Source organism: Rhinatrema bivittatum, chromosome 17 (assembly GCF_901001135.1).
Source record: "Rhinatrema bivittatum chromosome 17, aRhiBiv1.1, whole genome shotgun sequence".
Taxonomy (NCBI): Eukaryota; Metazoa; Chordata; class Amphibia; order Gymnophiona; family Rhinatrematidae; genus Rhinatrema; species Rhinatrema bivittatum.
The window spans coordinates 13,679,209-13,695,241 of NC_042631.1; the positions used below are offsets into that span (position 1 = coordinate 13,679,209).

General features: G+C 39.4%; 1 protein-coding gene across 2 annotated transcripts in view; it reads right to left on the minus strand.

Moving 5' to 3' along the window:
* KIF18A (kinesin family member 18A) overlaps nt 1-16,033 on the minus strand; it is an 87,337-nt gene that overhangs the window by 53,350 nt on the left and 17,954 nt on the right. For both annotated transcript variants that reach the window (XM_029582350.1, XM_029582351.1), the window contains exons 4-9: nt 15,700-15,804; nt 14,844-14,954; nt 14,021-14,218; nt 7,457-7,633; nt 6,092-6,166; nt 4,026-4,141 (exon numbers count right to left, since the gene is read on the minus strand). In XM_029582350.1, the coding sequence (XP_029438210.1) occupies nt 4,026-4,141; nt 6,092-6,166; nt 7,457-7,633; nt 14,021-14,218; nt 14,844-14,954; nt 15,700-15,804 (782 nt within the window). The remainder of the gene's footprint in view (nt 1-4,025; nt 4,142-6,091; nt 6,167-7,456; nt 7,634-14,020; nt 14,219-14,843; nt 14,955-15,699; nt 15,805-16,033) is intronic.

The following is a 16,033-nucleotide window of genomic DNA, read 5'->3' on the forward strand; positions in this document are numbered from 1 at the left end:
GCTTGCCTCTCTTTAGGCCAAAAACTTATCTACATGGCCCTGCATCAGGTATCGTTAGCCAGCACTGGCTGAGTTATACTACAATGATTGAGAAGATAAAAGTTGCAGTGGGCCAACAGATAGGGTAGCAGAAACAAAATGGAAATAACCATAAATCTTTTCTATTGGTAGGGTTTGAAAATTTCCTCTAGAACTTATTTCACCATGTCCTCTTCCTTCCAGCCCCCATCCTTTTTTGGAAAGGGGGCGGGGGAGATAAGGTTGAAATAAAGGAGAGAAACTGGCACAAGGATACATAAAGAGTGCATTTCTTCCCCAACAAGAAAGCTATTGCTATCCCTGGGAGCAAGTGACAGGAATTAGATCTACTAGGTATTTACAACCTGGCCACTGGTGGAAACAGGATGCTGGGCTTGATGGACCTTGGTCTGACCTAGCATGGTAGTTCTTATATTCAAACTCTCCACCCAGCCCACATACAGCCCCTTCTACTCCACAGTTCATACAGGTGCAGTCCTTCCTCCCCCCCCCCCCCCCCCCCCCCCCCCCCCAATCCTAGACACTTCACTCCTTTTTACTCCCATCCCAACCCTCTCACTCCTTTTACTCCCTCCTCTCACCTTGCCAGTGCAACCTCCATCTCTGTCCTCCAGGGCACCAATTTGTAACAGGGCTCTCCATAGAGAGCAGGGTTAGCCATGATGCATAGGCGACCTCATGTGAGAGCTCTCAGAGTTCCATTAAAAAAACCAAAAACTTCCTCCATTATCAAAAAGGCCTGAATTAGCCATTATTTGTCTAGAGTCTCAGAGTACTGCACAGTTAAGCAAATACTTAAAGACAACTTGACCCCACCAAGTGGAGTCTGGGCTACAGGATGAACAGGCTGTATAGAACAGCTTGTCCAAATTTAAAGTCTAAGGACCTGCTGTCCAGGCAGCAATTTTACAAATGTCTTTCAATGGAAGTGGCACAAGCGAAGCTACTGAAGTTGCCATGTGCTCACTTGATCAACCTTGATGCACTATACATTGGACACTTTGGCAACTGTTCTTCTCAATTTATTGGGATCAAAGGACAACTGACAGCTTAACAAGGTTGAAACTGTTTTAGGTAATACACCAGGGCTCTTACAGTCCAAGGAGTGATGAACCCATTTCTCCTTAGTGTGTATGTAGTCTCAAAAAGAAAAAACACACAACACAGTTTAATATCAAAAGTAGATACTACTTTCAAAAGTAACTTGGGGTGAGATCATAGGAAACAAAATGAAGGTATAGTAAATATGAATCCAGAGCTTGAGTAAAATGTGTCATAATGACAGCTAGAATAAACAGTCCAGATGGGTAACTTCAAAAGGTTTCATGAATTGAGCTAGGACCACAGAGATTCCAAGGCACTGCAGATATACCGACCAGAGGTTTGGAATACCATAAACCTTTCATGAGCTTTGATTACAAAATGGTGGAGAGTGATCACAATGACTCATATCAACTTTGACCAAAGACGTTCTGAGAATGAGAGGCAGAATAGATACTCAAATAAGTTTCTCAGGCCACAGGAGAAGGGATTCACAGCATGACATCCACCTTAAGAACTTCTGGATTTATTCCTCACTGAAGGGATGCTCTCATCCCAGAAGTCACGAAGAATTTGTAGAATAGTTGATAGAGCAGATTCTATTGGTTTTGAGGTCATGCATGTGCAGACTGGTCACCTGTCTGAGAAGGACCAGGACTGACCTTATTGATCTTACCAGGCCCATCAGAAATGCGGCTCTGAACAGAAGAAATGCTTTTTCCTAAAGCAAGCTATCCAGACTCCTATGAACTTAGTTCAAGACACAAACAAGCAAAGCTGACCAGGAAGTGCAGGGACTAGAGGAGCTAGTGCCTTCTCTAGGGACTCCAGAATACTTAACAGATTGACCCATCACCAACTAATCGTTCAGATGTGGGAACAAGCAGAAGCCCTTCTGGTGAAGCTGTGCCATTACCACAAGGCATTTTATGAGCACCCACTGTGCCACCAAGAGGCCAAAGGGGAGAACCCTGTATTGGTAGTGTGCATCCTTTACCACAAATCTGAGGACCATATGCATAAATGTCTCGGATACAGGAACTTGTCAAAACCTTTAAGCCCAGCTACACTAACAGATTTTACCACATTTGCTGACAACAAATTCCAGAGTTTAATTATGCATTGAGTAAAAAATATTTTTTGCTATTCACCTTAAATGTGTTAATAGTAACTTCATCGCATGTCTCCTAATCTTTGTACTTTTTTTTAAAGTGTAAATCAATTCGCATATACCCATTTCACTATTTTATAAACCTATATCATACCCCAACTCAGCTCTAACCTCTTTAGCCTTTCCTCATGAGTTGTTCCATCCCCTTTATCATTTTGATTGCCCTTCTGCTAATTCTTTTCCAAGATGTGGTGGCCAGAATTGCACACAATACTCAAGGTGTGGACGGTTGCACACTGAAGTGATTCAAAGGTATTACGATATTCTGGTTTATTCTCCATGCCATTCCTAACTGCTAGCATTCTATTTACTTTTTTGGGCCACTACTGCACACTGAGTAGAGAATTTCAACATATCAATGACACCTAGATCTTTTTCCTGGATGGTGACTCCCAATGTGGAACCTTGCATTGTGTGGCTATTATTTGGGTTGCTCTTCCCTACATGTATCACTTTGCACTTGTCTGCATTAAATATCTGGCATTTGGATGCCCAACATCCCAGTCTCATAAGGTCCTCTTGCAATTTCTCACAATCCTGATGTGATTTAACAACTTTGAATAGCTTTGTATCAGCAAATTTCATCACTTCACTTGTTTCCATCTGTAGGTCCCAGTACAGATCCTTGGAGTACTCTACTATTCACTTTTCTCCATTAAGAAAAATTGGCCACTGTTTTCTCTCTTAACCAGTTCTCAATCTACAACAGAACATTGCCCCCATCCCATGATTTTTTTTAGTTTGCTCAAGAATCTCTCATGAGGTACTTGCCAAATGCTTTCAGAAAATCCAGATTCACTATATGAACTGGCTCACCTTCATCCAAGCCTTCAAACATAGCAGATTGGCGAGACAAGACTTCCCTTGGATAAATCCATGTTGGCTTTGTACTATTAATGTCTATTTATATGTTCAGAAATTTTGTTCTTTATAATGATTTCAACCATTTTTCATGGCAGACTCACTGCAGTCTATGGTTTCCTGATCACCCCTGGAACTCTAAAAACTGGTGTTATGTTAACCATCCTCCAATCTTCAGGGGACTTTAACTGATTTTAATTATAGTTAGCAGATTACTAATAGCATGCCTGCAATTTCATTTTCCAATTTTTAGCACTCTGGGATATATGCCATTTGGTTCAGATGATTTGCTACTCTATTTTGTCAATTTGCGTTATTACATTTTCCAGGCTCATTGAGATTTGTTTCAGTTCCTCTGCATCATCACCTTTAAATAGTACAGGCAGAAGTGATCTACCAAGACACAAGAATTCATCTAGTCAATAGTATTTATAAGAAACAGTCATCCAATATCTCCAGAACTTTTCTTTCAATGTGGGCTAGTTTGTATCAGTCTTGTTTAAAACAAATTTTAGTTTCTATCAAAATACAGATAAGTTGGCAATTTTATCTTATGCCCATTCTGGATATCTGCCTTACGTCTTACTCAGTGAAGACTGATGCAAAGAATTTGTTTAATCTCTCTGCTGTGGCCTTCATTGTTCTTAGTGGCCCTTTTACCCTCAATCATCTAATGGTCCAATTGACTCCCTCAAGACTTTTACATCGAAAAAGAATCGATTAGATTTTGCTTCCACAGCAAGCTTTTTCAAAATTCTCTTTGGCTTCCTTATCAATGTTTTGCACCTAACAAAGCTTACGTTCTGGACAGGAGCTGCGGAATGTTGCTAATTCACCATGAACACCATGGCATTTACTAATGCCATTTCTTTCATATTAGAGGTAAGGTAAGAATTTAACAAAGTGTGTTTACCTTTGTTTTTCAGATTGCTCCTGGCTAGAAGACGACAATGACGTCTGTATCTGATTCTTAAGGACAGCCACTTTCTGTTCTTCATATGCTTTTAGCTTCTCTTTTAATTTTTCGATCTGAAACAGAAAGCCTAATTTAATTTCCTGTTGAAATGTAAAGAAAAGGTTTTTACTATGCTTTCTGGGAGTTTGTTCCCTGCTGACATTTAATAAAAATACAAAAAAAGTTGTGAAAATCAAATCCTTCCTCTATTTTTTGCATCCCGAACACAATCTCATTAAGTTACTTTCTTTACTAAAATTCTCCAATGGCATGTTGCAGTTACTTTCAAAAATTGCCCTGTACCTGAATTCTTGATATGTTGTCTGCAAACCCTAATGTAGCAATCTATCTTTTCCTCTTTTTTCACAAAGATTTTCAAGTGGTCAAGCTGCAGATCCTTTTTAGAAAGGTGTCCTGCTAGGGCTTAATTTGCAGACAAAATGGAAGTGGAACTATGGAGTGGGGCCAGGATCAGGTGTGAACTCCCTGTCTCCCAGACACTTCTTCCTCCTTGTCCCAGTAATCCTCCAACCCGAGCACCCACCAGTACTCAATCCCAGCTGTCCTTCACCCACTAGGAGCCAATTTACACTACTGGCTCTGCTCCAGTTCCTCAAATCCTGGGGGGGGAGAGAAGGAGCAGACCCTAGTTCTAGTTCCTTCTGCCAGAAATTTAGCCCCGGGTAAGAGGCACAAAAACTTGAAACGCGTGAGCAGTAGCACAGTAGTAGATGGAAGCCTCGATTAGCACTACTGCTCACAAGTTTCAAATTTGCACCAATTCGATCCCTTTTAGTGTCTGTTTTGTGCATCAGGATCACACCCTTCCCCAGAACAGGAGGTGAAGGGATGGAGCAGAGAGGCTGATCTCTGCTCCAGGGTCACACTCCTGTGCCCTGCGAGCTGTCGGGAAGGGAGAGGCTGGAGCACAACATTCCTGCTGTTCTGTGTCAAGCCTGAAAAGAAGTGGTGCAAGCCCATTCCCCCTCAAGTTAAGCCCGGTGTTCTCCTCCACATCAAAAGGAAAGATTTCTCCCTGGGAAGTGCAAAGGCAGCAACAGCTTTTCCTCCATTCATTTTATAATTAACATATGGTTTTGTAATTAGTGAAGGCATTTGTACTTATATTTAATACTGAACATGTGACACCCAATATGCAGTTAACACCATATTGAAGCACGAAGTATTTAGCTATCTGCAAACCACTTTTGGTTAAGAAATATTCTGAATTAATACTGAGGACTCCTAACTTGACTACATAAGTTGTTTGAGGAATATATATCATTAGAAAGATATTATATAGCTTTAGGAGACATTTCTCAAAAATGAGTTTTCCCCCTCTGATAGCAGGGATTAAAAAGTTGTGAAAAAGTAATGGGCAGGAATGCAAGTATTTTCCCTCCGTGATTACTATATGGAGGGTGTATGAGCGAATGGTTAATGCAAAGCATTGAGGAGTATGAATGCTTCATTTGAGGGAGTCAATGTTTAATTACACATCTAAGTTTCTTTACCCGACTGCCCAACGTGGAAGCTGGGCAGACTGGATGGGTTCTTTTGGTTTCTGTCATTTACTGTGTGTATTCTTTCATCAAAATTAGAAAAGAATTCTTGGGACATTCATCTGTGTAATAAAGGCAGTGAATTAAGCATATGTACTGTAAGTCTAGTCAGGCTGCTGCATTGTACCATGTGGAGGAAGTCTTGGCCATCACACAACAGTACCATCTAGAAGCTATACTCAGGGTACACAGATTGAGAGGGAGCTGTAGTCTGTACTTGTGTCAAAAGGATTGCCACTGATGACTGCTAGAGAAGGAGTTAAAACTGGGGGAAAAACCATGTGCAAATGAAGGCTCATGGCACTACAGGCTTAGCAAAAGGCAGGCTCAGATTGAGTTGGCAGCCCCCCCCCCCAAAAAAAAAAACCAACACAAGAGTAATCTACTGATCCATAAGCCCCCAATCTACTGTTGTAGATTGTTTTCCATACTAACAGTGTGTGAGCAAAGAATGTTACATACCTCTTTCTTTTGTTGTTCACAAATTTTGACATATTGACTTATGTGGCTGTCCAGACTAACAACGTTGCTCTTTACCTATTAAGAGACAAAAAAAAATTAAAATATATGCTACTGAGCATACCTTAGTTTGCTACCATTGCAAGCTATAGTATAATTGTGACAAGGTGGAGCCAGAGAATAAAACTGAGAATATCCTGTTTTTATATAGATCCTAGCATAGTGTGTGCGCATTTATGGTCACACCATCTCAAAAACAGAACAGAGCAAAAAATGACAAAGGGGGATGGAAAAGCTCTCTTATAGGGAAAGGCTAAAGAGACGATGGCTCTTTAGCTTGGAAAAGAAATGACAAGGGGATAGGATTGAAATTTATAAAATCATGAGGGGTTGGAATGGGTATAACCCTTTCAAACACTCCATGAAACTAGCAATCAGCAGACAACACAATCAGAATTATTTTTCCACACACAGTGCATAATCAGACTATGGAATCTGTTGGAGGGTGTGGTCAAAGCAACTACAGTGGGATTCAAAAAAGAGGATTAGACAAGTTCCTAAGCAGTTATTAGCCAGGTAGGCTTGGGAAAGCCAGAGCATATCCCTGGACATCAACTTCTGGGGATCTACCGGGGTACTTGTGACCGAAAGTGGCCACTGTTAAAGAGGATGCTGGGACTGGACCTTGGTTTGACCTAGCATGGCATTTATATTCCTATTAAAAATCTTGCATAAAGTTCTAGAATAACCTAAATACTACAAAAATCCTGATATTGTGTAAACATTTACAATCACATACGCCAACAATGAAAGAGAAGGGCATAACTGGTTTATTTCTTCCTTTGAAAGGTTATTTTGCTTACAGATTGCTTGGAAATATTTTTTGGGAAAAGGCTTGGATTGTATGATCTAAGGACAGAGAATGTAAGACCATAAGAACATGCCATGCTAGGTCAGACCAAGGGTCCATCAAGCCTAGCATCCTGTATCCAACAGTGGCTAATTCAGGTCACAAGGAGTAGATAAGATTCCAAGTTGCTTATCCCAAGGATAAGAAGTGGATTTCTTTCAAGTCCACCATAATAATGCTTTCTGGACTTTCCTGCCAGAAACTTGGCCAAACCTTCTTTAAACCCAGCTACACTATAGTCCTGCAGCAACCTGTAACAAAGTTAACACCTCTTAGACTATTTCTTATTAATTGTATCATTTCCTTTTTTTTTGGGGGGGGGGAAGAGAGGAGAGAAGGTGGGTGCCCTAGCACTACTCCCATGTTACTATTTCCATTTATCAATATTTAAACAGTTTGTTCTCTTCTGCATGGGTATTTTCCCCCAAGTATTTCACACATTAAACAGAAAAACTTACTGTAGATTTAATATCTTTGGCTCGATTTGCATACTTCAGAGTATTGTATGTATCATCGTAAGACAAGGAGGAGGCACTAATAGCAGCAATCATTACGGTTCGGCAGTTTCCGCCGAGCGAGCCCTTTAGCAGACGGGTAAGCTTGCTGTTTCTGTAAGGAATATGCTGCTTCTTGCTCTGCAGAACAGACAATGAACAATGTCATGGGTTAACAAGCTTGCAATACTTTATAGTGAAACATGTCGCTCAATCTTGGGTATTTTATTATTAATCAGATTTATCTGCCACCTTACAGACGCTTCAAAGTGGATTACATTCAGGAGCCGTAGGTATTTCCCTGTCCCCAGAGGGCTCACAATCTGTACCTGAGGCAATGGAGGGTAAAGTGACTTGCCCAAGGTCACAAGAAGCAGCAGTGGGATCTGAACTCTGGTTTCCCTGGTTCATAAGCCACTGCTCTAGCCATTAGGCTACTCCTGCACGTGGCTCTTTTCACATCTAACCTGTCTTTATAAGTCCATACCCCCATCGTCCAAAAACAATTCATAGGGTTCCTTCAGAAATAGAGGGCAGAATACTGTGGCCATCAACAGGTGAATCATATCACATGCTGGTTCCATGCAATGGCAGCAAGTTATTTTTCACTAAATTTAACACTACAGTAAAAAACAAAACAAAACAAAACCAACTTCTTTTCCAGGTCAGCAACAGAGACAAGAGCAAAGTAAACAATATTTTCAGCAGCACAGACTAGTTAATTCACTTTCAAAATTGTAATTTCAGTTTTTTGGAAAGCCTGATTTTTTTGTCTTTACATGACCTAAACGCTAGTCAATGCAAAAGTACATTGTAGCACAACTGTCATGGTTTCTGATGTGTCAAAATTACCCTACAGGGGAGGTTATTTCACAAACAAATATGAAACTCCTATGAATGTTTCATCTCCTTGGGAAATAAGATAGCAAGGATTGTAAAAAAACACTCCTTTACAGGTTTTTAGGTATTAAAATATTTTAGTGCTGGACTGACCACATGAGCACAGAGTTTGTTGACCAGCGGTAGATAGGCAATACATTTACTCATGAAGTGTATGCATATTTAAGCAAAAACTTTACCCCTAATATTTTTAGTCACCTTACCTCAAAGCACACTGATGCAAATGGAATCACTTCTGAGCTAATAAGAAGTGTCGTCCAATGGAGAGCTTGCATACATTTTTGTCAAAATAGATCAGTCTGGTGGTATGCATCCTAGGGTACTGAAGGAACTAAAAAATGAAATTTCTGATCTATTAGTTAAAATTTGTAGCCTATCATTAAAATCATCCATTGTACCTGAAGACTGGAGGGTGGCCAATGTATCCCCAATATTTAAAAAAAGGGCTCCAGGGGCGATCCGGGTAACTATAGACCAATGAGCCTGACTTTTCAGTGCAGGGAAAAATAGTGGAAACTATTCAAGATCAAAATCGTAGAGCATATAGAAAGACATGGTTTAATGGAACACAGACAACATGGATTTACCCAAGGGAAGTCTTGCCTCACAAATCTGCTTCATTTTTTTGAAGGGGTTAATGAACATGTGGATAAAGGGAACCGGTAGATTAGTGTATTTGGATTTTCAGAAGGCGTTTGACAAAGTTCCTCATGAGAGGCTTCTAAGAAAACTAAAAAGTGATCAAAAAAGCAAATAGAAAGTTAGGAAACGATCAAAAAAGGAATGGAGAACAAAACTGAAAATATATTTTCTCTATATCTAGCAATGGTGTGTGCGCACCTTAAATTGTTTTCAGTTCCTACAACCCTATCTTAAAAGAAAAAGAAAAAACATAACTAGAAAAAGTAAAAAGGAGGGTGACAAATGATAAAGGGGATGGAATGGCTCTCCTATGAAGACAGGCTTCACAGGCTAGGGTCTTCGGCTTGGAAAAAAAGACAGGCGACACGATAGTTTATAGAATCATGAATGGGGTGGAACGGGTACATCAAGGACAGATATTTACTCTTTCAAATGCTAAAAGAAGTGGGCACTCCATTAAACTAGTAGGGGGGGGGGGGAATGAGGAATATGGACCACCAGATGTCCACCCAATGGACTGCTGGACCAAGCTATCACAAGGGTCACCAACTCCCTCCTAGTCCACTTCAAACTTCCGAGTTGATTTGATTTGTATCAAGAAAGTCGGTATATAAAAGCCTTAAATAAACAAACAAACCAAGGGGTATGGCTCCACCAGACCTCACACCCCCTGGGAAGATCCAGAAATGTTGTCTTTAATTTTCTCTCGCTCCAGACTTAGGTTTTACACCATTTACTATCTGCTGGAGACAGAGAAATACTGAGGGACTGCAGGTGGCACATTGGGTTATGTACACTGTCAGTGAAACTGTCTCCATCTGCTGGAATTAGAATGCTGGGCTTGGACCTTTGTCTGACCCAGCATGGTACTTATTGATATTCTAATTTTTAGTCAGTGAGAAATACACGTGCAGTCTTCTCAGAGGTAGGGGCCAGGCAGGACATTTCTACATAGAAAGTCATGAAAATTTCTAGAGGGGAAAGGTGGACTAAAGGGTAGAAATGATGTGCTGTTCTGAAATGCCTGGGAGATGCTCTTTTCCTGCAGTATTCTCTTTTGCTAAATATACTTCATATCATCTATTGGGTTGTTTTATTTTTACACAAAGAAATTTGAAATTTACCAGTAGAATGTAGTTTTAGAAACAAGACCAGGTTAGTGGACAATACTTAGACATCAAAATTGCAAACTGAACAAGCCCAGGTGAAATTCTGATTCTTTAATTGTTTGGAAAAAACACACAAAACTAGAGATCTTGGACAAAAATCAGCATCCTTGACTACAATAAGCCCAGCCACAAACCCACAAAGCAAAATTAAAAAGTGCAAGTTAAACATATGTTACAGATAATATGCCAAATATTTTCTGGCACAGGAACAAACAAGCTTAAGAAGTTATGACAAACTTGAAAAAAATATTCTACATCCTGCCAAGAAATATACTTCCTCAAACAGCTCAACCCTAAACACAACATAAAATATCAATGTACAAGCCTTACATTAATGTTCACTTAAGACTTAAGATAAATAAAATAATCCTGTACAGGCTTTCAATATCTAGAGCACTTTTTCCTTTTCTTATTTTTACTGTCAAAAGCACACAAAAGATACACAGTAGGGGACTATGCACAAAAGGTTCTCTTTCATTTTTTGTGTCTATGCTTTGTCAGTAAGGCCTTAAGCAAGTCACAGGTTGAAATAGCAGCTTGGCTTCTTTGGTGCTACTGCTCTTGTTTTTGGTCATATCCCTAAGTTTCCATTTATCCCAAACCCAGTCTTTGTCTTGGTACACTTCTTTGAATAAAAGCTGTCACCTATTGTGGTCACATTGGTTTCTTTTAAACAGTCTCAGAGGGCATGTACACATGCTCTGAACTTACCTTTTATCAGAATCATATGCAGGTGTTGAACTAAAGGCCTGCATACTGTAATCTACTAATCCATAATAGTAAGATTGGCTTAGAGTGCTGAAAACATTCAAACTCCTTCGAAATGACAAAAAAAAAAAAAAATGACAAGCTCTAACTGAATAAACCAAGATTTTTTTCTTCTTATCCTTCCTTATAACTGAAGGAATTTCACAGGAGAAAGCTTCCAGATCAAAGACCTCCCCCACAGAAAACATGATATTGGGGGAGCTAAGATGGCATCGCCTGTGCAGACATGTTTGCAGCAGCTCCTCCGATTCTCCTGTTTGTTTCTTGGTATAAATGGAGAAAAGTAAAGGAGTTGTTTGGAAGGCTAAGCCACCCTCCATCAGAGCACCATGCCGGAACATGCATTTATGCATGTACTGTGTGGTTTGCCCTTTTGGGTTCATGTTACTCACTCTGGGCTGCTATGCATTTGCTCATCCTTAAAGGTGCTGTAACACCTTTAAAGGGTGCCTTAAGAAAGCCTCTGTAGCAGGGGCAGATCGCCCTTGGAGAGCAAATGGGGGGGGGGAATAGCACATTTGTGGAGTGCTATTATGGTGGATAATTAAGTGTAGTAGTATGCCGATAAATGTTTAGGTGAACAATGTCTTTTCCCCTTGAGAGCTCATGGTGGTTTTTTTGAAATCCAGATTGATGTATTTTTATGCTACAAAGATTGGTTCTGTTCCACACTTGCAAGAGCAACATTACGGAGGGACTATTAGGAAAAATGTGTTTGTTTTGCAGAAGAACAGGCTGAACACTCCAAAAGGTGTACGAAAGATAGGGAAAGATTTAGTAAGTTTTATGAAGTGGTCTATAGGACAGCCTTGCAAACTTTACCATGGAGGAACCTTTGAAATAATTTTCAGGTCCCAGGGAACCCCTGCATAAAAATTATATCTACAGCTCAAGGGACAGTGTGATCAGTAAGTTGTAGATATAATTATCCAATAAATAATTGATAATTCTCTTTTGAGTAGAGAAGGACTTTCTGTGCATCTATTTTGGCAAATTAGCCTTGTTTAGCTCCCCTTCCATAAATTAAAAAACCTCTTGATCTTTTATTGCCTACATATATGCATAAAAAGTATTTGAAACTAAAAATAATGAAGTTTACGTTAAATGTGAAGCCTGTGCTTGTTTGTTGCTGCGCAAATAGTTAATTCTGTGTTGAACTTGAGATAAGCACACTTTGATTTAGTCTTCAACTGAAATGAGACTATCCTTACTTTTGGTGAAACAAGAAAAAGCTTGCTCACATATGTAAGAAGTTGAACTGCAGCTTTCAAGTGAATGGAACACAAAGTTCAAAATACAATATTTGTGTGTTTCAATCATGATCTCGAGAAAGCTCCAGGGTTTTATGGAACCCTACTTGAGAAAAGCTGGTCTAGAGTTTGCCAGTTAAAATATATTGCTAAAAAGTCAAGGTGATAAGTTTTGGTAGCAGAAACCTGAAAAGTACAGTACACAATGGGGGAAGCAGCTCTAATGTGTACTGAACAAGAAAAGCATCTGGGAATTATCAGATTCGATGATGTAAAAGTATAACAAGGCAACAACGAACGTCATGAGGTATGATAGGGTGCAGAAGGAGAGGCAGAACCAATAGGAAAAAAATAAAAAGATGTCAATGCCATTAAATAAATCTCTGGTGAGACTTCATTTAGAGTCTTGTGTTTTGTGCTGGAGCCTGTACCTGAAAAAGGATATCAACAGGATGTAGTTGGGTCAGAAGGCAGCTACTAAGACCATCAGTGATCTTCACCATAGAACAGGCATATTCTGGAGAAGAGGTGGCAAAGGTGAGAGTATAGAAACTTCCAAATACCCCTCAGAAATAAGATGTACAGGAGGCAGGCCTTTTTCAAAAGGAAGGGAAGCACAAAAAAAAAAAATAAAGGAGCCAAACAGAGCAAAAGGAGAAAGACTTGGGAGCAATCTGAAGACGTGGTGATGTGTGGAACAGTCTCCTATTGGAGGTTGAGATAAAAGGGTGCCAGATTGCAAGATAGTGTGGGATAAGCACACCACATCTCTGGGAAGGAGGAAAAAAAATGTAAATGCCAAAGACTGATTAAGGTCTGTCAATGTTTTGTGTTTTTAGAATGTTTAAGGTCACATAAAAAGTGAAAAGAAGCTCAATTAGAAAGGAAAGAAAACACTCAAATGAATTTTTGGTTGTGCAAGCCACAAGTCTAGAACAGTCTGTAGGGCACTGTTCGCACAGGGATTTAAAAAAAAAAAAAGAAAGAAGAAGACGACCACCATGTAATAAGTGCATATAAAGATAACTGACTATTTGTGGATGACAGAAGACACTTATCCTTCAGCTGATACCAAAGAAAGGTAAATTATATTTGAAGCCTCAGAAGTTATTCCATTGGGAGCACTAATAAGAGGAATTTTTATGTCATTGCCATTCTCTTATTACTAAGGCCTTTTATAATCTAGCAATAAAGCAAAGACCACAGCTATCCTAAGATAATCATGTCCCAAAATTACACATATTTGACTGTTCTAAAAATTGAGATCATCCCATGAAACCCAAATCCTTTTATGGCTTACTGCTTAAACTGCAAAGGTCTCAAGATACAGGAAAGAATGGTAATGGCCAAAAGGCAATCAGATATGTTACAATAAACAGCATAACACTAAAATTACTCATAAGCTAAGAAATGAGCTACAAAACAGTGCTTGATATTTTGAATTTCCCTTTTCTAGAAGGTCTTTATATATGTGCCATGCGTGGCAGAACTCTGATCTTGTACAACTTGAGACTAAGACTGAGCTAACTTTCTCGGCTATCACAAAGTGCCATGGTTAGGAGACAGTTACCCAACTGCCCAGAAGCACCATACAGCAGTTGGAAAGTCTTGCTAAGACCTATTTCTCAGGATCACAGAACTGAAATAATGAACTATAGTGTAAATAGTTTCAAAACAGAACATTTGTAATGAAGTTGACTGTACAAAGAGCTATTATGTACAAATACAGAATATAAGGGAGTCCTGACTATCAATAAGCTTACACAAATATGTTCATGACAGATATGGACCTTACTTACCTTAGGATCTGCTAAAGCATTAATGATGTTCCCTAGTGCCAACAGTGACCGATTAATGTTTGCCCCTTCTCGAAAGCGAGCTCCTTGAGCATTGGTGTTGCTGACTCGCTCAGACCCTGCCAGGTCAATCAAGCTCATTTTGGCAATCCGTACATTGTGACAGATACTTGCAGTTTTGTCTTGCTGCCTTAAATATATCTACAGAAAAAATTATGCACAACTATATAAGTTAAAAAAAAATACCCAAACCTGCTGTAGTCCTAACCAAAGTTTTATACTTAAAACCTGGCTACACTCAGGATTACAGAACATACTATAATCTTTTCACTTGCCGTCTACTACCATAAACATATGCATATAAGATACAAAACTATAGACTTCAAAATATTAGGTAAGCAGTGTCTATTCTGAGCATTTTTGTAACATTCATGAAAACCTATATACTTCACTGGTAATAAAGGACGAATGTGAAGCAGAAGACAGGAAAAAAGGATGCTCATTACTGATCTAAATCCTGCCCATACTTTTTGCAGCAAACTCAGTTATTAGAAGTCATATGCTCTGCTCATGTCTTCTACTCCTTTTCGTTTCCTGTTGCTCTACAAAAAGGTACATGGACTTGCCAGTGACTTAAAACAGCTTTACTTCACACCAGTGGGCAAGTTTTACACTATTTGCATTTATGTAAAGAAACAGGAATGTACAAACAGATCGGAAGTGGGAGAAATTTCCCCCGCTAGCCTCCATATTGGTTAGAGAATATACTAAAGCAATTTGAGGGTAGACAGATTGATCATTTGTTTACTACCGTGCATCACTTTACCTGGAAAACAGCATGAGACCGAGAAGAGGTGGCATTAACATCAGTAGGGTGTTGAGTTCTGTTTCTGTTTCCATAGTCCAACATTTGTAGGATCTCCTCAGCAGATCTAGGCTACAAAGTGTAATTAGAGCACAGGGGAGGAAAGTTCACAAGATTTAGTTAAGTAGGTGTGGTTTGAGGAGTTGAACACATAGTATTCAGATACTTGATATCAGATGAGATTCAATATAGAAGAATATTTACCTTTCAAAGACTGATTAAACATTGCAGGTTAACGACTTCCCAAAAAATGTTTTACACCAATTTAAACATTTCAATAAGCTTACAGAACCTTTATGCAGGCTATTTCTTCACTGCAAGCCAGTCAAAATTACTTTAATATGTGCCATATAATCATTCTATTTCCACAGAAATCACTTTGGATGCCTGCTTTATGCTATACCTGATGTAATATTTTACAAAATGTTTTTCTAGTGAATCTAAGGCTTGTGAAAGGTCTGTTTCACTGTAACAGAGACCCAAATCCTCTATTGTTCCACAGCATAGTCTGAGGCTGTAAAAGCACCTTCCTAATATGCCTCAACCATGCTCTGAAGGACCATGATGACGAGTGAAAGGATGTCCGCTCCAATACCCATGCCATCTTTGACAAATTTGCTAAGACTATCAACAGTGGTGCCAAATTAATGCAGATTACTGATTTAGGCACCTCCCCACCAGGATATGAATTAAGACCTCCAACTCATATTACATAGGAAACTAAATGACCTTCTGAACGCAATGACAGTCACTACTGACTACATTTGAAAGGCTCTGCAATTTTATACCAATCCCGAGTCAACACCTCCCACTTTACCTGATGCAATGTTAATCCTTGAACCATAACACCTTTCTGAGCATCTTCACGAACAGCCAGAGATCCTGAATTGGTAAGTAGATCACGGATCTGCTCATTGTATACCTACAAATTAAAAAAACAAAAAACATTTTTATACCAGTTCGCCTCATGCCTACATATACTCAGTTATGAGATTTTAATACAATAAACTGCAGCTCAAATAGTTAACAGTGCGCCTGTCTGAATCTAAAGCAAACAGTAAAAATCACAATCATATAGAAACAGAAATGATAGCAGAAAGAGACCAATCTGCCCATCAAGCTTCCACCCTTACCTGGTTCACCAACCACCA